General features: G+C 41.2%; 2 protein-coding genes across 4 annotated transcripts in view; one reads left to right on the top strand and one right to left on the bottom strand.

Annotated features, from left to right (window-relative positions):
• VSTM5 (V-set and transmembrane domain containing 5) overlaps positions 1–11,603 on the top strand; it is a 32,356-nt gene extending 20,753 nt beyond the window's left edge. The window contains exons 2-4 of the mRNA XM_016921825.4: positions 8,512–8,838; positions 8,952–9,092; positions 9,223–11,603. Of these exons, the coding sequence (XP_016777314.1) occupies positions 8,512–8,838; positions 8,952–9,092; positions 9,223–9,266 (512 nt within the window). The 3' untranslated portion in view covers positions 9,267–11,603. The remainder of the gene's footprint in view (positions 1–8,511; positions 8,839–8,951; positions 9,093–9,222) is intronic.
• Positions 11,604–16,551: 4,948 nt separating this feature from the next.
• The window catches only part of MED17 (mediator complex subunit 17), a 31,617-nt gene continuing 20,493 nt past the window's right edge, over positions 16,552–27,675 (bottom strand). Inside the window, exons 10-12 of one of the 3 annotated variants that reach the window (XM_508698.9) lie at positions 22,148–22,265; positions 19,942–20,101; positions 16,552–17,995 (exon numbers count right to left, since the gene is read on the bottom strand). In XM_508698.9, the coding sequence (XP_508698.3) occupies positions 17,784–17,995; positions 19,942–20,101; positions 22,148–22,265 (490 nt within the window). In that variant the 3' untranslated portion in view covers positions 16,552–17,783. Of the gene's footprint in view, positions 17,996–19,556; positions 20,102–22,147; positions 22,266–27,675 lie in introns of all 3 variants that reach the window. The other 2 variants (XR_010147639.1, XM_009423999.5) reach the window with 2 other exon arrangements.

Raw genomic sequence — 27,675 nt, 5'->3', positions numbered from 1 at the left:
GCACCCGATGAGCCTGTCCCCAGCTGTTGAGGGAGCTGTGGCAAGTGCAGTGCTGAGCTCAGGAACAAGAGTGAGGTCCCAACTGAAATGGGGGTGCATGGGATGCTGACCCCTGGAGATGCATTAGGGAGCCAGAGTGTTAGGGAAGACTGGCTTTCCTTCTCCCTCAGCCTGTCAGGGCTGGCTGCCTCCACAACTCCCCTATTGAGCCCCTTTGAACACCTCGGAAATACACAGTGGTATATCTTGGAGTTTTCTCTCTGCTCTTCAATATTTCTTTTTTTCTTTTTTATTGAGACTGAGTCTCACTCTGTTGCCCAGGCTGGAATGCAGTGGTGCTATCTCAGCTCACTGCCAACCTGTGCCTCCCAGGTTCAAGCGATTCTCGTGCCTCAGCCTCCCAAGTAGCTGGGATTACAGGTGCCAGCCACCACGCCTGGCTAACTTTTTGTCAGTAGAGACAGGCTTTCACCATGTTGGCCAGGCTGTTCTGAAACTCCTGACCTCAGGTGATCTGCCCACCTTGGCCTCCCAAACTGCTGGGATTACAGGTGTGAGCCACCACAAGTGATCAACTCTGTTGGTTTGCCCATGACGGTCCTGATTTTAGCCCTGAAACTGCCACATCCTGGGAAATCTCTCAGTCCTGGACAAACTGGGGCAGTTGGTCAGTCACCCTGAGGCAGGTGACAGAGACCTGATCAGAGAAGGGTAAGTGGTGGGGGCTGCGGCTCCTGGATGAACACAAAGTTCTGTGTCATTGCCCGGCCTGTTGCTGGGCCTTACATGTGTCATCGACCCTCATCCTTGTAGGAGAGTTGAGGCTCTCATAATTAAGGACTTTTCCAGATCTCCCAGCCAGGAGGTCTCAGGGTAGAGCCTGGGTATGTCCTGCCCACATCAGGTGTCTCCACTACACCTCCCTGCCACTTGAAATGATCCTTTTGTAATATCACTCATCACTCACCCACCCCACTGTAACAGTTTTCTGAATTAGGACTCCTGAATCTTAGGCTCTGAGACCTATATGCTAGCTGCTTAACTAAAGGCTTGATAAGGATGACAATGATGCTTAGTTTGTAGTTCTCAGCTGCATCTGACAATCACATTTGCTGAATAAGTTGTTTTCCAGATAAATGAGGTGAAAATGAGTAATTAAGATGTATCTCTATAACTCCTTAACTCTATAACTCCTTAAATGCAGAGACTATGTTGGCAAGATACCTATCCTATCATTAGTTGATATTCTTGCCATCTCAACAGATGTAATTGTCATCTCAACAGTATTGACCTTTGTTGTGATTTCAAGAAGTATATCCCCCTTCTGAATAATCAATTTTTAAAAAACCGAAAAGTACAACCTTTGTAATTTATTTGTAAAAAAAGGAGTAAGTAACCCTTCTGAGTGTTATATTCTAGCCCATTGCTCGGTAGGTGGTTTCAGCTTCCTAGTACTTTTACTGTTTCCTCTTGACAGCTTTCTGATTAGTTACCAGAGGGTCTCACCATCTCCAGGAAGTCGGGAAGCCCTTTGGTTCAGGTTCCAGTGACTTCTGTCCTGCTAAAATCTTCTACTCTGTGACTTGTTCTTTAAGAGAGGCATCCCCATCTATCTTGGAAATGCCTAGAAATTTAGTTCCTCTCTGCTTTTCACAAATAATTCAAGTGAAGATACAAAGGTAAACTTTTAAACTTTAAATTTTGCTGGCCAAGATTGCATAGTCTAATCAGGAGAACTTAAAAAGACTTTTTAAAGTACATTTTTAAAAATTATTAACTCAATAAATAACTGAAAAATTCAAAATTATATAAATGGCTTTCATGGAAAATAAAGTTATCCTGCCATTTGATCTCTGAGGGGCAATTCCTGTTAACAGTTTAGCATATATTACTCCAACACTTTTCCATTTTTCCATACATAATATGTATATACTAGCACATATTTGCACAAATATAAATGAGATCACATTAGGTATGCTGTTTTATATGTTTATTTTTTTAACTTAGTAACATCACAGACATCTTTCCTTGCCCATACAAAGCTCATTCTTGTTAATGGCTGCCTGCTGTCCTTTTTTTTTTTTTTTAAGACTACTCAATAGCAGTAGTGAGAAGGGGAGAAAGAGCAGAATAAGGGGTTTCATTTGTAACTGACTGTGAACAACCAGTTGAGATAACTCACTACCTTCAGACCAGCCCATCCATTTTATAAGTGAAAGCTGATATACTGAACCAACCTCCTTGAATAGAGCACTTGAGCCAGGCCTGAATATTGGCCCAGCCGCTAAGTTTCTCTGGACTCACTCTAGATTAATTTTAGCATGAGATGCAGACGTGGTTACTCATTAATTCAACTATTTAAATAATCGACAAGCAGTTTGCTTTAAAACCATGAAACTGTTAATTTTTCATCTTTGTTATAGATTATTGTTATTATGAGATGGAGTTTTGCTTTCGTTGCCAGGCTGGAGTGCAGTGGCACGATCTCGGCTCACTGCAACGTCCGCCTCCTGGGTTCAAGAGATTCTCCTGCCTCAGCCTCCTGAGTAGCTGGGATTACAGGCATGTGCCACCATGCCTGGCTAATTTTGTATTTTTAGTAGAGATGGGGTTTCTCCATGTTGGTCAGGCTGGTCTTGAACTCCCAAACTCAGGTGATCCACCCGCTTCGGCCTCCCAAGTGCTGGAATTACAGGCATGAGCCACCGTGTCCGGCCTGTTATAGATTATTTATTCCTAATTATATGTGATAGATTGACGGAAGGAGAAACTGCTTTGTTCCTAACACCTAGTTAAATGCCCGGTTAGTCTGTCTAATTAAGAGGAGGTTTTTCTCAAGGCTTAACAAATTCAAGAAGATTTAAATTATATCAAATGTCTTTCCTGACCACAGTAATGTGAAACTAGAAATCAACAGTAGGAGTAAAATTGGAAAATTCTCACATACATAGAAATTAAACAACAGACTCCTAAAGAACCAATGTATCAAAGAAAAGAAAAAAAATCTTGAAACAAATAAAAATGGAACTATAGCATACCATAATTTATAGGATGCAGCAAAACCAGTTTTAAGGGGAGAGTTTATAACTATAAATGCTTACATTAAGAAAAAAGATGTCGGGCCAGGCACGGTGGCTCATGCTTGTAATCCCAGCGCTTTGGGAGGCTGAGGAGGGCGGATCACGAGGTCAGGAGATCGAGACCATCCTGGCTAACACGGTGAAACCCCGTCTCTACTAAAAATACAAAAAAAATTAGCCAGGTGTTGTGGCGGGCGCCTGTAGTCCCAGCTACTCGGGTGGCTGAGGCAGGAGAATGGCACGAACCTGGGAGGTGGAGCTTGTAGTGAGCTGAGATCGTGCCACTGCACTCCAGCCTGGGCAACAGAGTGAAACTCCATCTCAAAAAAAAAGAAAAAAGATGTTGAATAATCAACCTAACTTTACACTTCAAGGAAGTATTAGAAAACTAATAGAAAAAGAAGAGCAGAAGAAAATAAATAATAAAGATCAGGTCAGAAAACTAAAGGTTTGTCAATTTTATTTTTGAATTTTTATTTATTTTTAAATTTTTTAGAGACAGGATCTGGCTCTGTTGCCCAGGCTGGAGTGCAATGGCATGATCATAGCTCACTGCAGCCTGGAACTCCTGGGCTCAGGTGATCCGCCTGCTTCAGCCTTCCAAGTAGCTAGAACTACAGGTGTGCACCACCACACCTGGCTAATTTTTTGCTTTCTGTAGAGATACAGTTTCACTAAATTATACCCAGGCTGGTCTTGAACTCCTGGCCTCAAATGATCCTCTCCCACACTGGCCTCTCGAAGTGCTGGGATTACAGACGTGAGCCACTGAGCCTGGCCCTTATTTCTTTTTTTAAAAAATCAACTCTTAGTTTTGTACATCTTTTCTATTATTTTTCTAGTCTCCATTTCATTTATTTCTGACCTTGACCAGGTGGTCAAGGCTGCAGTGAGCCAAGACTGCACCACTGCACTCCAGCCTGGGTGATAAAGTGAGACTGTATCTCAATAACAACAACAAAAAAAGAAAAAAGAAAATAAAAAGAAAAAAAGAAAAAAAAGAAAAGGAAGAAAGAAAACCTGTCCCATTTACAATAAAATCAAAAATAATAAAATATTTAGGAATAAATTTACAAAGAAGGCGAGAAGTCTATATACTGAAAACTGTAAGACAGTGACAAAGGAAATGGAAGACACAAATAAATGGAAAGATACCCTATGTTCATGGATGGGAAGAATTAATATCGTTAAAACGTCCATATTACCCAAAGCGATCTGCAGAGTCAATGCAATCCGTATCACAATTTCAATAGCATTCTTCAGAGAAATCAAAAAAGCAGGCCAGATGCAGTGGCTCACGCACATAATCCTAGCACTTTGGAAGGCTGAGGCAGTTGGATAGCTTGAGCCCAGGAGTTTGAGACCGGCTTGCACAACATGGTGAAAACCTGTGTCTACAAAAAATACAAAAGTTACCTGGATGTGGTGGTGCACACCTATAGCCCCAGCTACTTGGGAGGCTGAGGTGGGAGGATCGCCTTAACCCCAGGGAGGTCAAGGATGCAGGGAGCCATGATTGCACCACTGCACTCCAGCCTAGGTGGCAGAGGGAGACCCTGTCTCAAAAAAAAAACACATCAAATTCATATAGAAGCACAAAAGATCCTGAATAGCCAAAGCAATCTTGAGAAAGAAGAACAAAGCTGAAGGCATCATGCCTCCTGATTTCAAAGTAAATTACAAAGCTATAGTAAATTGAAATGGTATGGCACTGGCATAAAAACAGGTACATAGATCAATGAAACAAAATAGCCCAGAAACAAAGGCACTTATATATGGTCAACTAATATTTGACTAAAGTGCCAAGAATACACAATGAAGAAAGGAGTCTCTTCATAAAGGGTGTTGGCAAAACTGAATATTCACATGTAAAAGAGTGAAATTGAACCCTTATCTTACATCATTCACAAAAATTAACTTGAAATGGATTAAACACTTAAGTGTAAGACCTGAAACCTTAAAACTCCTAGAAGGGAAAATAGGGGAAAAACTTCTTGACATTGGTCTTGGCAATAACTTTTTGGATGACACCCAAAACACAAGCAACAAAACCAAAAATGAGTAAGTGGGACAACATCAAACTAAAAACCTTCTGTACAGCAAAGGAAACAATCAACAAAATGGAAAGGCAATCTATAGAATTCAGGAAAATAATTGCAAACCTGGAAAGGGGTTAATATCCAAAATATACATGAAACTCATACAACTCAATAGCAAAAAACAAACAACAACAAAGAAGAAACACATGATTTAAAGATGGGCACAAGGACCTGAATAGTCCTTTCTCCAAAGAAAACAATACAAATGGCCAACAGGTACATAAATAGGTGCTGAACTAATCAGGGAAGTGCAAATCAAAACCACAATGAGATATCACCTAACTCCTGTTAGGCTGGCTATTATCAAAAAGACAAGATGACAAATGTAGGTCAAGATATGGAGAAAGGGAACCCTTGCACAATGTCGGTGGGAATGTAAATTGATATAGCTATTATGAAAAAAGTATGGAGATTCCTCAAAAAAATTAAAAATAGAAGTAACAGCCAGGCATGGTGGCTCATGTCTGTAATCCCAGCACTTTGGGAGACCGAGGCGGGTGGATCACCTGATGTCGGGAGTTCGAGGCCAGCCTGACCAACATGGTGAAACCCCATCTCTACTAAAAAGACAAAAATTAGCCAGGCATGGTGGCGGGCACCTGTAATCCCAGCTACTCGGGAGGCTGAGACAGGAGAATCACTTGAACCTGGGAGGCAGAGGTTGCAGTGAGCCGAGATTGCGCCACTGCACTCCAGCCTGGGTGACAGAGTAAGACTGTGTCTCAAAAAAAAAAAAGTGCCATACAATCCACCAATCCTACTGGGTATATATCGAAAACAATTGAAATCAGTGTATCAAAGAGATATCTGCATGCTCTTGTTCACTGCACCATATTCACAATAGCCAAGACATGGAAACTACCCAAGTGTCCATAGACAGATGAATACATAAATAAATATATATATGAATATTATTCAGCCATATGAAGAAGAAAATCCTGCCATTTGTGACAACATGGATGAACCTGAAAGACATTATGCTAAGCTGCTAAATGAAATAAGCTAGACATAGGAAGACAAATACTGTATGATCTCACTTATATGTGGAATCTAAAAAAATTGAACTCATAGAAATAGAGTAGAACTGTTGTTGCCAGAGGCTGGGGCCAGTGGGGAAGAAGGAGATGCAGATCAAAAGGTCCAAACTTTGAGTTATAAGATGAACAAATTCTGGGGACTGAATGTTCAGCATGAGTGGTGATGGATATATTAATTAATTTAATTGTGATCATCATTACGCAACATAGAGATATATCATCAGGATGTATACCTTGAATGTATACAATCTTTATTTGTCAATTAAATTTTTAAAAAATTTTTAAAGAAGCTTTTCTAGGCCGGACACAGTGGCTCACACTTGTAATCCCAACACTCTGGGAGGTTGAGGCCAGGAGTCCAAGACCAGTCCTAGCAACACAGAAAGACTTCATCTCTACCAAAAAAAAAAAAAGAAAAGGAAAAAGAGGTTTCTCTGGTCCAGAGAAAATACAAAAACCAGCAAGAACCAGTCAGCCAGTTTCCAGTTGTATCAGCATCTGAGAAACTTGGAGTTGTTATTTTTATTTATTTTTTAGTTTTGCAGTTTCTTGGGCCAAAGTAACCGAAATGCTCAAAGTGAAGTTCCATGAGGGTGTGAAAAGGGCTGGTAGTCTCCCAGGATATTAACCTGTTAGTAACCTTGACCAACATGGTTAATAGAATGTACATGAAATGCACAGAAGTTACAATATACATTCGTCACTAGTTCTAAATATAGTTCTCTAAATCTTACAGCAGTAATCACTAGTGCAACTGCTCATATTTGAGGTCAGAGAAATCAGGAAACATAGATACGTGATTGATAGATAGCCACAAAGTAGAGATACGAGCTGGGCATGGTGGCTCATGCCTGTAATCCCAACATTTTGGGAGGCCGAGAAGGCAGATCAATTGAGGCCAGGAGTTCAAGACCAGCCTGGCCAACATGACAAAACCCCATTTCTACTAAAACTATTAATGCAAAAAAAAATTTAGCCTGGCATGGTGGCACATGCCTGTAATCCCAGCTCAGATAGCTGAGACACAAGAATCACTGGAACCCAGGAGGCGGAGGTTGAGTGAGCCGAGATTGTGACTCAGCACTCCAGCCTGGGTGACAGAGAAAGACTGTCTCAAAAGCAAAACAAAACAGAAAACAAAGTAGAGATCCAGGATTGGAATCAGAGCTGTGCTGAAATCCCTCCTCTTCCGTTATGTGGGCATGATGGTGTGCCTATGTAAAAAATAAAGGAGATGGCCGGGTGCACTGGCTCATGCCTGTAATCCCAGCACTTTGGAGAGTCCGAGGCAGGCAGATGATGAGGTCGGGAGTTTGAGACCAGCCTGGCCAACATAGTGAAACCCTGTCTCTACTAAAAATACAAAAAATTAGCCAGGTGTGGTGGCAGGCGCCTGTAATCCCAGCTACTTGGGAGGCTGAGGCAGGAGAATCGCTTCAACCCAGGAGGTGGAGGTTGCAGTGAGCTGAGATCGAGCCATTGCACTCCAGCCTGGGCGACAGAGTGAGACCCCATCTCAAAAAATAAATAAAATAAAATAAAAGATAATAATTATAAAGTAGATAACATAGTAACTGGCACAGAAAGTCTTAAATATAGTTCTCTTCCTTATATGTATGTTAGCTTTTAGATGTACCTAATTTTTCAAACCACCCAAGCATCATCATTCCTATTATGAAAAGGCTCATGTTCTTGTTGCTGTAAATATTTGGTCATTCACTTATTCATTTACTCAGCAAACATTTATTGACCAACCACTATGTGCCAGGCATTGTACTGGGTTCAGGGACCATAGGGATAAAGAAAACACGATTCCCACCCTCCAAGATCTGGCCTGGAATTTGACCTCTGTTTTCTTATTTCAGTCGTCTTAAACTCTGCACTTTGTTCTGTGTTAAAGAATAACTATGTCACACACTGAGGGCTTGAGTGAGAAGGAGTGATCCAGAGAGTCATGAGAAGAGTCCTTGGGCATCAGAAGGGCTCCCCATATACTGGGAGAGAACCTCTGTAGTCCACCTTGCTACAAAGGTGTCAAATTTCAGGTTGAAATAAAAGGGAGCATTCTAAATAGTCTTCAAAATGGAAAAAGGTTGCTCTGTGTGTAGAGAGCTCTATCTCCAGGGAGCCTTGTGTCTTGTTCAGCATTATCGCTTAAGCACCAGAACCTAGAACAGTTCCTGCCATATAATAGGCACACAATAAATATTTGTGTAATAGATTAACAAATTATATAAGTTCACTTCAGTATAAAGCCATATATATGTGCCCAACATCCAGCATATCATCCTGCAGGTCAGGGCGTGTCCCTATACATTCCTCAGGCCACCATCAATGCCACCGTCAAAGAAGACATCCTGCTCTCAGTTGAGTACTCCTGTCATGGAGTGCCCACCATCGAATGGACATATTCATCCAACTGGGGAACGCAGAAGATCGTGGAGTGGAAACCAGGGACTGAGGCCAACATCTCCCAAAGCCACAAGGGCAGAGTCTGCACCTTTGACAACGGCTCCATCCAGCTCTTCAGTGTGGGAGTGAGGGATTCCGGCTACTATGTCATCACCGTGACGGAGCGCCTGGGGAGCAGCCAGTTTGGCACCATCGTGCTGCACGTCTCTGGTAAGACATCCCAGGGCCCTGGGCACCCCTCTGAACTGTGAATGTGTGGGAGGCCAATTTCACGATATTAAAAGAAATGTTGTCCTCCCCCTCCCCTCACCCTCACTCCATAGAGATCCTCTATGAAGACCTGCACTTTGTCGCTGTCATCCTTGCTTTTCTCGCTGCTGTGGCCGCAGTATTAATCAGCCTCATGTGGGTTTGTAATAAGTGTGCGTATAAATTTCAGAGGAAGAGAAGACACAAACTCAAAGGTAACCCCCTGGGCCTTGTGATAATCCATGAGTGGTTTTGAGGCCAGAGGTGGCATGTGTTATCTTGTTCTCACCAAGAAAGCACTATGTGGCTTGATTTCCAACTCATTGACTTGTCTTTGCTTTACAGAAAGCACAACTGAGGAGATTGAGCTGGAAGATGTTGAGTGTTAGCCAAGGTTGGGCCTGACTGCATTCCTACCTCAAGAGGAAACCATTCTCCAACAAAAAGAGCAAGCAGAGCTATTATACCCATTGTGTGTGGTCCTGTTGCAGCCCGCTCCTAACAGGACAGTGGGAGATTAACAACATTGACTGCATGGAGTTGAGGACTGTGGATGGGATAAAACTAGTATTAGGACTCGCGCTAAGTTCAAGGAGAAGAGTGATTGAGGCTTTGAATCAGGAGCTTCGCGTGGCTGCAGCATCAGGGCCGTGCTGACACATAACCAATGGGTGAGTGCAGGCATTGGCTGCTTGCTCACGACACTCGCTCTGGCGTGCAGGATGGCCTGTTGTCAGAGTCCCTGTATCAGAGGCCAGAGGATTTCCAGATGGATGTGCAGCCAGCATTAGAACATGCTTTCTGTGCTCCTGTCTGCTCTGCAACTGCTGTGCCAACCAGCCCCCCATCTGGTATCCCACAAGCAAGCACTGCTGTGGGAGCTATTGTGAGAAAACCTGAGGCTTTTAGACAATCTGCTGCCTCAGAGCAGAGGTGGAAAGAGACTGGGGGTGGGGGTTGGTGCTGTTGTGCTGCAGTGAGTTGCTCATTGGTGAGGCCCTGTGGCTGGGAGTTTTATGGGAGAGGAGCTCAATGGACTCCTGAGAGGCCAGCTTTGGATACAAGGAATAGAGAAAATTATCTTTCTCTTCCTCCCTCATTCCAACGTTAATTGGATTTTCCCTCCCATGGCTCAAACTTAGGCCATTGTAAGTAAAACAACAGCTCATCTCCATTATGGGCAGCACCTGGCCTCCTGACGTGCTGGATGCCACCTGTGTAAAAGCTGAGCTTGCATAGTGGGTGATGCAGCTGGAAAATCAGTCATCTCGGGCTTTGCATCTGTCCCCCTCAGTCACTAACACTTCATGTCTCAAGTCAGGCCCTTGCCCTCTCCTACCTGGGCTGAGGAACGCTTGGCCCTTGCCTACCTCACAGTCAGGGTATCAAGAGAAGCCCATAGTATGCAGAGAGTTCTCTGAGCAACTTACGAAATGCATGAGGCTTCTTCAAGGATCTGGAAAGCTATACTGGAAAATGCTATTCTGAGTATTAGAAATTGATAAAATCTTCTGAGGTCTTGGGGCTCCAGGTGAGATTGGGGACTGGACCACAGCTGGCCTTGGCCATTATTCCCTCAGGTTGTTGGTCACCATGTTCACCTGTAAGTTTCTCCATCCCAACTTCCATTTGACAAGCTCTAAAAGCAGGCATGGATTTATTTTCCATTCTCTTATCTCTCCAATATTCATAGCTACAGACCAAAGGTACCATCCGATGATGATGTGTTCCTAGTCCTCAGCTGCAAATTCACCCATGCAAAGGTTAAGAAGTCTTAGAACATTCCTTTCTCTTCTCCCTCCTTTCAGGCCTCCAATGTCCATATCTTCTCTATTTCCTATGTGGCAGAGGAGTTGCTTGGATAAGTTACAGCCCTTTCCCTCAATATTGAATCCAGAGTTTTGGGAAGGGATCTCTCAGAATATTCAGACAGGAACTCTCAGTATCCAGAGCAGGACTCCCAAGGCACTGCTTGATTCAAAAGGTGACAGCAGTTGGTCTACACAACAGATGTGTAGCTCTAGCACCTGACAGGTAGAAGATACCCTCAAGGCGCCTCCTGTAGACACACGGGTAAACTCACACACTATGCCCTATCCCCACGCAGCAGTCGGAGGAACCAGGCCCTGGGCCAGGACAGTTTCCAGTGCTGTGAAGAAACGAGGTGAGCAGTATCCAAGGGGCTCAAGGATAATCTGCTGATTTCTTTCTCGTCTTTCACACAGAAGTCACCAGCAGGAAAGCAGTGGGAGTTGGGTAGCTGCTGGGGCCAGCATGTCCTCTTCCACGCTACCTGCCCTTCAGAACTCTGCTCTTCCGCTTGTCCCGAAGTCAGGGCTGGCAATCTTCATAATCAAAGGGGAGTTGGAAAAGAACACCCACTAAGAGGCCTCCATGGCAGATGTCAATTAAATTGCCCCCCCCCCCAAAATCTCATGACAGTTTATTCACATCAGTAGTGTGGGAAGTTACAATGTTTTTTTTAAAAAAAGCTTCTTTCCTTGGCTTTCCATTTCTTTGAAAAAAGGGTTACTTTTGAATTTTTAAAGCTCTGCCATCCTGAACATTCCTGTGGAAAGGTTTAAAATGCAGAGCCTGAGGTTTTTATTTTTCAGAAAAATAAAAATCATAGAGATTAGCTAGTGTAAATGTTAAGCTATAAATTATGTTTCAAACTGTGAAAAAAAAAGTTTTAAAGAATGAATGAAATAAAACCTGAAAATAAAGCCCTGGTCCTTTGTGTGTGTGTCTGCTCCTGCCAAGAAATCAGAGGCTCTGGGTGCTGTGTCCTGTCAGGTTGAGCATAAACAAAACCCTTAATCGCAGTCAGGTCTGGCACATATTTTAAGTGACAATGCAACTAATTACACTGGTTCTAACAGTAAACATTATTTAGCAATTCAGAAAAACTACACCTTATCAGCACCACCATTCTCCCCCAATTGTAGCCAGAGGACCAATTTGAAATTTATGCTTTCAGAATATTAACTGTAATTCAATAGCATTCTTCCTGCTTCTGGAATGGGCCAAAAGTAGGACGTGACAATTGTACCACTTGTTCAGCAGTGGATAAGATACCCTACAGAACACACATGCTTTGTCAACAGAATGTCCTTTCAGAGGTTATGATCTTAGAACCCCAAAAGGTATATACTGTACTTTCTCATTTCATGGTGTTCCGTGTATGCAAGGAGAGCTCATGTCCTCTGAAGGCCACATAAGATGGTAAATACCTGAGAGCATTTCGTGCTTACTCTGATTTGAAGCAATACCTCACAAAGGTGAGAAGCTAAGGCAGTGAGAGGTTATCAGGATATCTTGCCCCAGGCAAGAATGCAGAGACAAACCCTACAATTCTGAAGAGCTGGGTAAGTGTAACAAGGGATTGAGAAGAGATGGCAGAATAGAATGCTGGAGATGTAACCAGGACCAAGGAGCCAAATGTGATAGGGTGAATCCCCAGGGACGTGATTCACGTGCTGCCTCCTTGACAACACTGGGGAAGATACTGGGGGAAGTGGAAACCATCTCACCGGCATCAGCTTTTACATATCCAGCGTAGGTTTCTTCTGCCCAGTTTCCAGGGAAGCATCAGACACATCCATAGTTTACTAAAAGCAGAGCAAATCCTTGTGATCACTGTTAGCACATCTATCCCTAACTCAATACCCACTAATGGTGTGAGTTGCCAGAGCTTGCATCTCTCTGCACCCCTGAATCCACCCGACCTGGCTGTCAGCTTTTCCAATTCTTGAGAACATTTCCACCACCCTTTAAAAATTAAGTGGGTATTTTTGGTTTGGCTTAATTACAGAGGTGATAAATCCTTCTTTAAAATTCAGATAGCACTAAAGTCTATATATATTAAAGTATCTTTGGCTAGAGTTAATTAACAAAAACTAAATAAAGTAAAAGATCTCTCTCCTTCCCTCAATCCAGAGGAAACAATAGTCGAATTTGGTGTGTATCCTTCTAGACTTGCTTATGCATATATGAACATATCTGTGTATATATATGCCAAATATACATATTTATCCTATTTTCTTTCTAGTCAAATGGGATTCTATCATATATATTACCCTACAACTCACCAGTCTTTCCTTAATGTGTCGGGAATTATTTCATGTCTACCTATTCCAAAACTTCATTCTTCTTGCCTGCACAATGCAGTCTATAGTATGAACACACTATTGTTTTTTTTTTTTTTTACAGAATTTTGCTCTTGTCACTCAGGCTGGAGTGCAGTGGTGCCATCTCAGCTCACTGCAACCTCCGCCTCCCAGGTTCAAGCGATTCTCCTACCTCAGCCTCCCAAGTAGCTGGGATTACAGGTGTGCACCACCATGCCTGGCTAATTTTTGTATTTTAGTAAAGACAGAGTTTCACCATGTTGGTCAGGCCAGTCTCGAACTCCTGACCTCAGGTAATCGGCCTACCTCAGCCTCCCAAAGTGCTGGGATTACGGGCATGAGCCACTGCGCCGGCTGGGTTTTTTTTTGTGAATACACTGTAATTGTTTGTTCACTGAAAAATTACTTTTTATTTCAAATGATATATATAAAAATCATCTTAGGCAAACTTTCTATGTATCAGGCTAGTTCCTTCAACCAAGATGGTTTCCTCCTGTTAAGTAATGCATTCAACTCTACCTCCTGTGAATCTCTTAGTCTTTTAGGGAATTCCATGTTCCACGATTTTGGTGGGTTTTACATAAAATTTATTGGAGATTGAGTATTGGTGGAAGAAAGCGTATTGATAATGTAAAATAAATCTGAAGTTTTAGTGTTAGATTTGGTTTTATAAAGTACACATTATCAAACCAAACTGGGGTCTGCTCATCTGGCACAGCAAAGCCAAGCACTGACGTTGGGACTGCAGCAAGAGGAAGTGAGGCATTTATTATAGGGCACCAAGCAAGAACTCCAACTCTTCAGTGGCTTATAGGTAAAGGTTTTAAAGGTGGGGAGGCAAGGCTGGGTACAATGGTTCACACCTGTAATCCTAGCACTTTGGGAGGCCAAGGTGAGAGTATCCCTTGAGCTGGTTTGAGACCAGTCTGGCCAACATAGTGAGACCCTGACTCTATAAAACATTTTTAAAAATTAGACAGATGTGTTGGTGTATACTTGTAGTCCCAGCTACTCAAGAGGCTGAGGCAGGAGGATTACTTGAACCCAGGAGGTTGAGGATGCAATGAGCAGCTGATTGCACTACTGCACTCTAGCTTGGGTAACAGAGCAAGACCCTGTCTCAAAAAACAAAAACAAGAAAACCCCAAAAAACCCACAAAGGTGGAGAGGCAGAGGTTACAGGCAAAGTCATAAATCAATACACGGAGGCTATATATTGGTTTGATGTAAAAGGTGGGACATCTTGAAGCAGGGGCCAACAGGTCATAGGTGGATTCAAAGATTTTCTGATTTGCAATTGGCTAAGGAGAAGCTTTGTCTAAAATTTGGGTCAACAGAAAAGAATGTTAGCTCCAGCTCACAGGCATGACCTCCTCCAGGCCCCTCGGGAAAAAATTCAGAACAAAGAACGGCAGTCTAAGTTGTCCTTGCTTATCTGAGGTCTACATGCCAGCAAATCCACTTGGTGGGGATCTGAGATTCTGAAAACAACTCAGGGACATATTTTAAGATGTTATCTTTAGTTTCTATAGGGAACCAAGCATCTGGACTCTTAACTTCCTTGGCAATTGTTTTAAACTACAATTACCTTCTTGCTTATCAAGTTGCTTATTTACGTCTCAGGACTACCCTGGAAATTCCCTCAAAGGAATTCAAGATTTTCCTTTATTTTCAGGCTCAGGGCGCCCACAGGCCTTTAAGAAGGGGTCCCTGCTCCATCTCACACACATAGGTAGGTTAAATTCCTTTGATGTTACAGGCTAGTGCTTGCCCAGGTAGTTCTGTCTGTAAAAATATTTTTCCCTTGGGTACCTCATGTTCTGAATGGATTTTTTTCCAACTAAACAAAGCGAACTTACTAAATAATCTAGTTGCCCCTGTTTTTATTCATCAGCAATACCTAAGGAGGCCAGGCATGGTGGCTCATACCTGTAATCCCAGCATTTAAGGGCCACTTACAATTCCTGATCAACATGAGATAATCGGGTTATCCCTTTGATTTGATGGTGTTCCAGCAAAGAAATCTGATGAAAAACACTCAATATCTTCACCATATATAAAACATCATACAAATATGAATACGGGACATTCTGAAATGCTTTCTCCTAATAAATACAGCTGGTGTCTCAACCATTTTTTCTAATTGGCTTGACTCTTAGAAGCACACTTGCTTAATGCTTTATATTTATGTAGTACTTTAGAATTTAACATTTATTACCAACTTTACTGAAACTTCTCAATCACCACTGAGGTTAGTAGAGGAGGCACCTCTATCTTCATTTATATATAAGGAAACAAGTTCACAGAGAAACCTTGCCAAGTTCATACAGCAAGCCAGTAGTAGAGCCAAGATTCAAACACAGCTCCTTGCCAACCTGTTAATACTTGTTGAGGGGCTAATTGGTTTTCTTCAAACTGTCTCCCAAGTTTCCATAGCACATCCTTCAAACTCCAGGAAATTCAGGTTAAAACATTAAACTAGAAAATGTAAATAAATACAAGGCATACGAATTGCTACCACAGCAACTAAGCTACCATTTTCCCACACATTTGCTTTAGTTTCTACAATTCTTTAGGTCGGTACTGGCTACTCACTACAGCGACGTACCAAACAGGGAAAGTAAGACATGAAGAACGTAAAGTCTTTAGTTATCCCACTCTACTCAGGTGGGGTTTAAAAGAACAGACGGTAGTATCTGCACATGTATTCTCAGCCATTCTATTCAAGGTGTGGTCCTGGTCCATGATTTGTTACTGATTCATGACAAGCAGAGAAATAAAAAATAAAGCATTCAGAAATGTTTATACTTGGGGGGGCTGGGCACTGTGGCTCATGCCTGTAATCCTAGCACTTTGGGAGGCCGAGGTGGGTGGATCAATTGAGGCCAGGAGTTCAAGACCAGCCTGGCCAAGATGGCAAAACCCTGTCTGTATCAAAATTACAAAAATTAGACGGTCGTGGTGGCACACACCTGTAATCCCAGTTACTCGGGAGGCTGAGGCATGAGAATCATTTGAACCCAGGAGGCAGAGGTTGCATTGAGCCAAAACAGTGCTGCTGCACTCCAGCCTGGGGAACAGAGTGAGACTCTGTCTATAAATTCTAGTATTTGATGCAATTTAATCAAGTTATCATCAAATAAATGGGGCTTTTATTTTGTATCTTTTCAAAATTTCATTTTAGGAATTCATTTTTATTAGTTTACCAAAGTATCAATCTGCAATGGTAGAAGTTTATATAAATAAAAACTGGTCATTCAGCAAAAGTCTCAGACTCACTCTTCTAGCCTGAGCCTTCAAAATCACATAAAAGACTCCTTATGTGAGTGGAATTGTACAGATTAGCCTATTGACCAAGGCAAATTTTGTGGGCAACAATAATTTTTGAAGCACTCAAGATTTTTAAATAACTGCAAATTCATACCAATTATTTTAATTTCCATGGATAGAAAGATGCAAGATCTTGATCAGAAGGGGAAAAAAGCACAAAGTTGTTCTATCATGGCCCACAAGCTCCATTTTTCTTTAATGAAAACACGGTGGAGAAATACAAACGACTTTTATTACTGCACAGTCATCTTACAAATTGTTAAAGCAGGATGTCTGTTTTAAAAATTGAAAGCCTTACTTATAAGGAGAGCTTGCCTATATGATACTACTTTCAGTGGTACCAAAAGGCTTATAAGCCTAAATCTATCCTCATATTAATGGGCACACTTTAGGCACTATTTCCAAGAAGTGCAAACCTGTTCCTTGGAAAAGATAATCCACTAATCCATTAGTTTTTTCCCTCTGAAAAAGCAGAGAGCTGATGGAAAGGCCTTAGTTGGAGAAAGCAATCCAGGGCTGCTGGGTGGAGGCTGGAGATTCCCAGGTGGAAGGCTGGGCATGAGCCATACACTAGGTGTCTCAGCTGGTGAGGTCAATTAAGTGGGAGAACAGACCAAAAAAACTTGAGGATGCCCTAAAGAGATAATCTGCCTCCTATTGCCTTCAGCTGTCCTTTCTGAGAATGTTCTTAAATTACCTATGTAGGTTAGACCCAGGAAAGCTTAAAGGAGACAACTGGAGGAAGAGGTTATCAATAATTTAGAGTAGGCTGGGCATGGTGGCTCACGCCTGTAATCCTAGCACTTTGGGAGGCAGAGGCAGGTAGATCACTTGAGCCGAGTTCGAAACCAGCCTGGGCAACATGGAAAAACCCTGTCTTTATAAAAAATACAAAAATTAGCCAGGCATGGTAGTGCATGCCTGTGGTCCCGGCTACTCGGAAGGCTGAGACAGAAGGATCACCTAAGCCTGGGAGGTCAAGACTGCAGTGAACCACGATCACACCACTGCACTCCAGACTGGGCTACAGAGTGAGATACCATCTCAAAAAAAAAAAAAAAAAAAAGTTTAGAAAGTATTTGGGGGGAAAAAAGGTATTTGGAGATTTTTTTAAACCACACACTTTATTTGATGTCAACATCAAAGAAGGAATATTTTAAAAAGCAAATAGAAACCCTTAAGTTAGTAATATTTTAAACTGCATGAAAAACATATTATTTTACATCTTGTCATACTGTATATACAACTGTACATAAACTTCTGCATTTCAAAGCACTTGTCATTTATAAAGTGAAAAGTTTCAAAGTGCTAAATAAACACTTCCTAATTATTATTTTTAAAAACAGCACTCTTTTGGAAGTTATCTCTTCTTTGTGCTTATAGTTGATCTGCAAACATTTCAAGTCAAAGTTTCTGGAAACTTCTTTAGGAAACATCTGGAAAAAATCATAGTAGACAAGGGCTAAGTGCAGACATAAGCAGCTCCATTTTATAAACAAAATTTCGACCTTCCATTTTATTCCACTGAACTTCTTTGAATGGCCCACGAAGATGGCTCCATTTGTTATCTTGTAAAACATCACTTTTTGGAAGGTCTTTACATTGGTTACGAGGAAACTGAACCAAAATCTTGCTGCCACTTTCAGGTCCGTTACGAACTGTGGAGAAAAACCAAAATATCAATACACTCTAGTTTACCAAACTAGAAATAACAAGGATAAATCCCACAACTTCATTCTACTGTGAATACAAAAACTTTGTCTATCAACTTAAATATTCTTGTTAAAAAGTGCTTTTTCAGTTTCAACATGCAAGAAAAAAAATTCTAACTTCTATATGAGGATGGTATAAATATTCATAAATTATTATTTGTACCACAAAGATTAAGCAAGGGGAGTTTTGACCTAGGAATGTCAAATGTCCTCTATAATTTCAGGAAATCATCTTTTTGTTTGTTTGTTTCCACATGCAGCACTGAAAAACATACAAAGCTTTTTTGGGGAGGCAGTTAAAGACAAGGTCTCTCTATGTTGCCAGGGCTGGTCTCAAACTCCTGGGCTCAAGCAATCCTCCCACCTCAGCCTCCCAAAGTGCTGGGATTACAGGCGTGAGCCACCACATCTAGTACATTCACCTATTTTTTTCAATACATTCATTTGATAATGCAATCATTCAATGAATTGTTAATACATGCCTAATATGTAAAGAAACCTCAACCACTTAAAATCAGGACTGAAAGGGATGAAGGAAAGATTATTCTGAATTAAGAATTTCAGGTTTTAATGAGGTTTTAAATATTATTTGGGAAAGAAGAAAAGGGTATTTTGAAATTCCTAGCAATCAAGATCCAGCAATGACCAAGCTTGCAGATTCACAAGCTGTGATCCTGTGGGGAAATATTTCTAACTACCCACTCTTTCAAATACAGTCATGAGCTGCGTAACATTTCAGTCAACTGCTTTTGTTGTGTTACAACTGCCTATAGTATTCAGTACAGTAACATGCTGTACAGGTTTGTAGCCTAGGAGCAACAGGCTATGCCATGAAGCCTAGATGTGCATGTAGTAGGCTGTACCATCTAGGGCTGTGTAAGTGCACTCTATTATCATACGATGAAATCCTCTAACAACACATTTCTCAGAACCTGTCCCTGTCGTTATGCAACACATGACTGTATTTTTAAAGTAGTCAGAGCAGATATCAGAAACAAAGATCACACTAAACCCATAAGCGCTTCAAATGTAAATTCAAGCTATGTAATACTCATGCAAGTGCCTATTAAAGTGCCTACTCGTAGAAGGTGCTTAATAAAATACTTCTCCTCGGCCGGGTGCGGTGGCTCATTCCTGTAATCCCAGGGCTTTGGGAGGCCAAGGCAGGTGGATCATCTGAGGTTAGGAGTTTGAGACCAGCCTGGCCAACATGGCAAAACCCCGTCTCTACTAAAAATACAAAAATTAGTTGGGTATGACGATGGGCACCTGTAGTCCCAGCTACTCGGGAGGCTGAGGCAGGAGAATCGCTTGAAACTGGGAGGCAGAGGTTGCAGTGAGCTGAGATCACGCCACTGCACTCCAGCCTGAGCGAAAGAGCGAGACTCCATCTCAAAAATAAATAAATAAATAAAACAAAACACTTTATTTAAGATTATTTTTTAATTATTTATTTTAAAATATTTTAAAAACTGTTACTATTTTTTTAATGTGAAAAAAGTAGTACCTTGCATTAGATATTCCTCTCTGTTCCATCCCTTTACTATTTTTAGGATCAGATATTTTTCTTCCCGTGTTTACAGCAGTATATTTTTTTTAAAGTTTTTATCCATTAAACTTTGGGACTGCAGGAGTAACAATGCTGATGATACTCTTCAGACTATCTCAGGAAAATGTGCTGCCAATCTAAACATTTATTATAATTACTAGAAAGAGAAATAATAATCTCTTGCTCTGCATAATAGCTATGATCAAATAAACATTCAGTGTAAATACAACATTAACTAATTTATTGCAGAGATAAATTACTCTTACCCATATTTAATTATTAAAACTAAATGTTAAAGCCAAACTCCCAATGGTCCCTTCTCATTCAAAGCAGCAGAAAGTACCTGAAATAGCATAGTCACCACTTGGGGAGGCCACCGTGATGGCAGATGCATTACCAATGCTCTCTATAGGTCCAAGTCCCACATGATTACTGAAGCTCAGTACTTGCCAGCCCATAACCTTGGCGAGTTGCTGAACTGCATGTACCTGGTGCTGTGACATCTGTGAATGAAAAAGGACACTTGACTGACAGCAGAGATATTTGCAGTGACTTAACATCACGACCATAAAGTAAACTTTTGTTGGGGCGCTCATTGACTACTACAGCAACCCTATCTTAGGTCTGAGGAATCCTCCTGTGCGTAACTTAGGGGGAGGGAATAGGACTCCGCCTTCCACTGCCAAAGCTAAAGTTGCCTGATACTTGCTTCTCCTGCCCACTGGCAGCTTAAGCAAAGACATATGACATAAATTTGGCCAACCGAAGACTCTCATCTAGATCACTGAATATGGTGTAACATTTGCCCCTTCAAATCCACTGTCTACCTTATTTTCTGCCCTGGGAGGCTGACACACGTGGTTACATTAATACCTTCTTACATCCTCTGGCTTTGGGCTGGGTTCAGGTAATGGGAGCCAGCCGGATGGCAGGGAAGAGTGAGGTCAGGGTATTTATTCCCCTGGCACCCTCCCTGTGAGGTTGTCTAGGCTGGTTGTATCTCTTGACTGGCTGCTAGGCTTCTCAAGATGGACTGTTCTACATGACTCTCCCCCTTAGGGTTCTTGTAATCTGTCCTTCCTCTTAACTTTGGCCTAGGAATGGTGACCACTAAGTCCCTGGGGCCTGGTTACCTGGTTACTACTACTAGCAGCAGGTTACCACACTATCCCTGGTGGCTCACCTACACCCACTTCTTTGTAAATAGATCTTTAGAGCCTCCTGAGCCTGCCACCTATTTCTTGTTAAGACTCTGACTGATACAGTGGGGGCAATTTAGAATGCATTTTGTCACCAGTGCTGAAGGCAGTAGTGCTGGGACAGCATGAGTGCCATTCCTCTGGCCATGGTTCTCATACCTAGCTTTGATCCCTATCCATTTGCAAGCCTTGTTCTCTAGACCTCCCATTGATTCTGGGACCTACTCAGTAGTGTTCTAATATATTTTTGTGTGTGTGCTTAAGGTAACCAAAGCCAATTTAGATGTAATCAGCCAAGAGCTGCCATACCTAACAAATGAATTTTACTTACTTGGCCACCAAAGAAGCAAATCAGTATGTAAGATTATTGCTTCTGAGGTGGAAACTGTTACTATTATTTTTAATGTGAAAAAAAATAGTATCTTGCATTAGCATTTCAAAAACCTACCCTATATCTCACAATTCAGTATTTCACTGGGTCATTAAAAACTCCATGAAGAAATTAGGGAAAATACTGTTAGATATGAAAAGAAAGGGCTAGAAATTTGTCTGATGTCACAAAGCAAGTTTGTCATAGAGCTGGGACTAGAACACATCACTTTTTTTTTTTTTTTTTTTTAAAGAGATGGTATCTTGCTCTGTCACCCTGGGCTGAAGTACAGTGGGACCAATTATAGCTCACTGTAACCTTGAACACCCGGGCTCAGGTAACCCTCCTGCCTTGGCCTCCCTAATAGCTATGACTATAGGTACTTACCAACACACCCACTCAATTTTCTATTTTTGTGGAGACAGGGGTCTTGCTATGTTGCCCAGGCTGGTATTGAACTCCCAACCTGAAGTGATACTCTCGCTTCAGCCTCCCAAAGTGCTGGGATTATAGGCACAAACCACCATACCCAGCCTCAAACCCATCACTTTCTATACTGCCCCTTGGACTTGAGATTAAACTACTTCATTTATTATGGATAATGGTCATTATAGTTTTTTATATGATCTCCCTTTCTCTAGTTTTCTTCAGTTTCTACAACAACTCTGGAGATGTTGTAAACCCTAGAGATTTTGTAAACCTTCACAAATATGACATGTGGGAAAAAAAACTTGCTAGTCTCAGAACTGGTCCTTCATCTTAACATAAACTATGTGAAAACCTAGGACAGCTTATCAGTACTTCCAGTTAACCAACAGGTTGTAAAATGTGCATTAGAAATTAAACAGAATTTAATTTCTACTGGAAAAAATTTTTTTTCTTCTTACACAATTTATTACATTTTAACTGCTTTTTAACCAATTTGTTCTCTAAGTAGCTATGCGAAGAAGGGGGCTTAAGACAAAATCTGCAACTGTTACCTGAGACAGAAGAAAATCCTGTAGCTCCTGCTCCTGATAAGACAGTGTAATTACTCTTCCATCTCTATGTACAACTCGAATCTGCTCAATTCCAATATTCAATTGCAGTTGAATGGACCTTTATAGACACACATACTAAAAATCAGAGATGTTCAAAATTATCTTATACAATTTCATAAATAATAAACCTTAACATCAAATTAGAAAATATTATTATTTTTTAGACAAAGTCTCAAAGCCTGTTGCCCAGGCTGGAGTGCAGTGGCATGATCTCAGCTCACTGCAACCTCCGCCTCCTGAGTTCAAGAGAGTCTCCTGCCTCAGCCTCCCAAGTAGCTGGGATTACAGGCACCTGCCACCATGCCTGGCTAATTTTTGTTATTTTTAGTAGAGACGGAATTTCACCATGTTGGCCAGGCTGGTCTCAAACTCCTGACCTGAAGTGATCTACCTGCCTCGGCCTCCCAAAGTGCTGGGATTACAGGCCTGAGCCACTGCACCCGGCCAAAAAAAAAAGTTTTAATAACCCACACCAACATCCATGGAGGAGATGCAGGGGTCTTCTTAGGTTCAACTAAACAGACTCACCCCAGAATACCATAGACCACACTGAGTACCAGTCTATCCAGAAGCATTTGAAGGGACCACAGCTTGCCAGCAGACCATGCAACTGTCTACATAGCAGCAGAATACCTTTGTTGCAAGGAGATGAGATCCACATTGGGTATATGTGGGACCTGCCCTAACAGGAGCCATAAGCTTCTGTAACAACTCCATAGGCATGGTTTCCACAAGCCAAGCCCAGTTTTAAAAGTCACCACCATCCAGGAAAATCCAAAGGCATTTCCATCAGTTATTTAAAATTTCTCCTGGTTCAGGTGCATTTTACCAATTTGAGATCATTTTTACTATAAGCAATGTTGCCTAGTAATACTGATGACTTCTTTCCTTATCAGGTTTCCAAGGGATGAGAGCCAGCATTAACCAAGGAGCAAATTCTCATACAGAAAGAGAAACGATTTTGTTAACTCTTTACCTTCTCTTACTGAAATAATCGGCAAACAAGTCAGAATATATATACTCCATTAATTTGGCTTAGGTCAAATAAAGAAACTCATACAATAGCCAGTAAATAACAAGTAGATCACTGCACTCTTCCAAAGCAACTTCTAAAATTTCAGCATGTAATATGTCCAAGAAACTTGAAATCCCCTAATAACCTAGATGAACAAAATGTAGGAAAAAACAGCTTTATGTCCTCTCACATTTGATAATAGCTCTTGTTTCTAGCTTTGTTTTAAAGCAAATATTTGAGAATAAAGCATTTTGGTGATGGTCTACATAAAATTGTAATAAAAAAAATAAAGGCTGGGCACAGTGGCTCACGCCTGTAATCCCAGCACTTTGGGAGGCTGAGGCAGGCAGTCACAAGGTCAAGAGATCGAGACTATCCTGGCCAACATGGTGAAACCCCTACTAAAAATACAAAAATTAGATGGGCGTGGTGGCACACACCTGTAGTCCCAGCTATTTGGGAGGCTGAAGCAGGAGAATTGCTTGAACCCAGGAGGCAGAGGTTGCAGTGAGCCAAGATCACACTACTGCACTCCAATCTGGCGACAGAGCAAAACTCCATCACAAAAAAAAAAAAAAAAAAAAAAAAAGAGACAGGGTCTTGCTATGTTGCCCAGACTGGAATGCAGTGGTTTTATCCATGGTGCCATCATAGCACACTGCATCCTTGAAATCCTGACGTTGAGTGATCCTCCCGCCTCAGCCTCCTGAGAAGCTGGGACTTCAGGTGTGTGCAACCATGCCTGGCTTAAGTTATAATTCTGATGAACTAAAGTTTACATTGTTTTCTCAAAGAAAAACAAAACTCAAAAGGCTTGGAGATATATTAATCTAACCAACATTTTAGAATTCTTTTCTTAAAACAAGGTGTGAAAGAACAGGGTTTCTTATCAGTCACTATTGGTGAATGCATACTTGTGGCAACAACTTTGAAAAACAATTTGGTAGTACTAATTAAAAATTTAAATGTCCTTATCTTTTTTTTGAGACAGGATCTCACTCTATCACCCAGGCTGGAGGGCAGTGGCACAATCTCAGCTCACTGTAACCTCTGTCTCCCGGGTTCAAATGATTCTCCCACTTCAGCCTCCCAAGTAGCTGGGACTACAGGCATGTACCACCACACCCAGCTAATTTTTCTGTTTTTAGTAGGGACAGGGTTTCATCATGTTGGCCAGGCTGGGCTCGAACTCCTGGCCTCAAGGGCTCCGCCCAAAATGCTGGGGATACAGTCATGAGCCACTGTGCCCAGCCAAATGTCCTTCTCTTTTAACCTAGCAATTATACTTGTAGGACTTTACCCTATAAATGGATAGACCTGTGTATGTACAAATTATTTTGCTGGTACTCGACAAAAATGTTCAACAACAGAAGACCGATTAACAGTTTGGGACATACAATGAAATACAAAAAGGCTGTAAGAAAAAAATGAGGTAGATCTATGTGCTAACAAAATAATGTTTACTCACTCATATATGACTACTGAGCAATAAATTATTCATTATGTGTCTTGTCTGCATTTCTGGACCTTATGGCCACATGAATAATTTTAACTCAGAAGAATGCAGAATAATCCACATATTTTAAACCTTGTTAAAATAGTCCACATAAAAAGGGTCTACTACTCTGTAAAGCATTTCCTGTATACAGTTTTTCCTAATTGATCCCATTGTATTCTGATCATTAAGCCTACCTACATAAGTTGAACTAAAACACTACTGAGTTTAAAAATCACGTAAATTACAAATGACTGCTAATATGTAGAGTTTCTTTTTGGGGTGACGGAAATGTTCAATAATTAAGACAATGATGGTTAGACAACATAGGAAATATACTAAAGACCACTCAACAGTGTCCACTTTAAAATGGTGAATTTTGTTATGTGTATTATGTTTTTAGAAAGCATACAAAACTGTGTAAGACAGGTAGGGTTACATATCTTCTACAGGCATATGTAAAAAAAAATGTTTTTAAAGAGAGGTCAGTTACAGGAAAAGGCAGGATATATATGCTTGTAAATACATAGACTTTCCTAGAAAGATGTGTAAGAAACTGTTTTAAATGATTGATCCAAAGGAATTCTGATAATTATTTTCAACTTTCAATAGCCTAAGTTGAGCCCAGCTGTGATGGTTAACACTGTCAACTTGATTGGATTGAAGGATACAAAGTATTGGTCCTAGGTGTGTCTGTGAGGGTGCAAAGGAGATTAACATTTAAGTCAGTGGGCTGGGAAAGGCAGACCCACCCTTAATCTGGGTGGGCACCATCTAATCAGCTGCCAGTGGGGCTAGAATATAAACAGGCAGAAAAATGTGAAAAGAGACACTGGCCTAGCCTCCCAGCCTACATCTTTCTCCCATGCTGGATGCTTCTTGCCCTTGAACAACAGACTCCAGGTTCTTTAGTTTTGGAACTTGGACTGACTCTCCTTGCTCCTCAGCCGGCAGATGGCCTATTGTGGGACCTTCTGATCCTGTGAGTTAATACTTAATAAACTCCCCTTTGTGTGTGTGTGTGTATACACACATACACATTCCATTAGTTCTGTCCCTCTAGAGAACCCTAATACACCAGCTATAGAAGATGAGGAAAAGGGCATTCTACTACTGCCTTCTACTTCTCCTTCACTCCTGATTCTGTCAAGGCTACATCATCACTAATGTTTCTTCATGGAAGTTTACAACGTTTACATTGGGACCTGTAACCATAATCCCAGTTTCAGTCTTAGTTCTAAGTCTAAACAATTCAATGATGATTTCTCTTTTCTTTTCCATTGCACTCAGTCTCTCTTAACTTTTTACTATGGAAAATTTTAAACACAAACAGTAGGAGGGCAAAAGGCTTACTGGCAAATAAATAATAAACACCAACAGAAGTATAATATAATGAAAGCCTATAATCCCATCACCCAGTCTTAAGCTAAAAATGCAATCCAAACTTGTTTCATCTATGTTCAACACCTACTTTCTCCCACCTCACCCTCAAATCACCCCAATTATTTTATTATTTCTTTAGATAAGGGGAAGAAAACTCTATGACTCTACTTTATTCCATCATCTTTCTCTGGAAGTTTCAGGACTAGTTTCCTTTCCATTGTGTATTCTTTCATACTCTGCATCTGCTCTCACACTTATCTACTATGTTTTCATTTTTTAAGTGAATTAAAACCTCTGCATTAAAAATAGTATTATATTGGAAATGACTGTACATAGGAAAAATCAAGAAAGAAAGAAAACAATAGCATTATAAATGTATTTTTCTGCACCTACCCCTAAGGGTCGTTATTTTATGTTTCACAGTATGCTTTGCTTTACTGTGGCTAGTTACGTCTGCTGAAATAAAGCAACTAAGGGTATGGGAGTGCACACCTGTAGTCCCAGCTACACAGGAGGCTGAAGCAGGAGGACTGCTTGAGCCCAAGAGTTTGAGATCAGCCTGGACAACAGCATTGTGAGACGCCATCTCAAAAACACAAACTGAGACAAAAAGGAAATAAAGCAACTAACACTTTAAAAATAAAATGCAGTCACAGACCCTGACAAATGTCAGGTGTTAAATTTCAAAAAGGCTCAAAAGGTAGGCCAAAAAGTCCTTAAAGGCTACTGGCCAATTGTATTAACTTGTGATTTGTGAATGTAAATCAAGTAGACTGCATTCCTATGAAGCCTGGGGACAAAAACCATCTTACCTCCTTCACAGACACACAGTTATCAACCCAGTTTTTAGGGCATAATCATGAACTTGATTAGACCCAGGATCAACACCAGGTCATGAGAACTATAAAACTTGGGTTGTTTTAGGCATAACATGGAGAGTACAGGCTAGAATACAAATGGCCCTATTCACTTCAAATATACTAGACCTGCCATAACCATTAGGCAAGAACTGAAGCAGACCTGGAGTCTCAAGAGGTAAGGCAGCCTTCTGCTCAGTGCCGGGGTTCATTGTTTACCTCAGCTCAAATATGTGACATTTACTTAATAAAGACTAGTTTTTAGACATTCTTACCTCTCATTCTTACAATGTGTAAAAACAGACTTTATGAATTTTCTCCTAAGAACTAATTGCCATCAAAAAAACAAAAAAACAAGGGCCAGGAGTGGTGGCTCACGCCTGTAATCCCAGCACTTTGGGAGGCCAAAATAGCAGGATTGCTGGAGTCCAGGAGTTCAAGACCAGCATGGGCAACATAGACCTGTTTCTTAAAAAAAATTTTTTTAATTAGCTGGGCATGGAGGCACATGCCTATAGTCCCAGCTACTCAGGAGGTTGAGGCAAAAGAATTCCTTGAACCCAGGAGCTCAAGGCTGTAGTCAGATATGATCATCACTGCACTCCAACCTGGGTAAAAGAGTGAGACTCCACCTATTAAAAAAAAAAACACTCTACAGCTTATATAATTTACAGAAATATTATGCCACCCTAGCAAATAAAAACAAAATGCTTAATAT

Source organism: Pan troglodytes, chromosome 9, assembly GCF_028858775.2.
Source record: "Pan troglodytes isolate AG18354 chromosome 9, NHGRI_mPanTro3-v2.0_pri, whole genome shotgun sequence".
NCBI classification, from domain to species: Eukaryota; Metazoa; Chordata; class Mammalia; order Primates; family Hominidae; genus Pan; species Pan troglodytes.
This window is presented reverse-complemented; position numbering and strand designations above follow the sequence as displayed.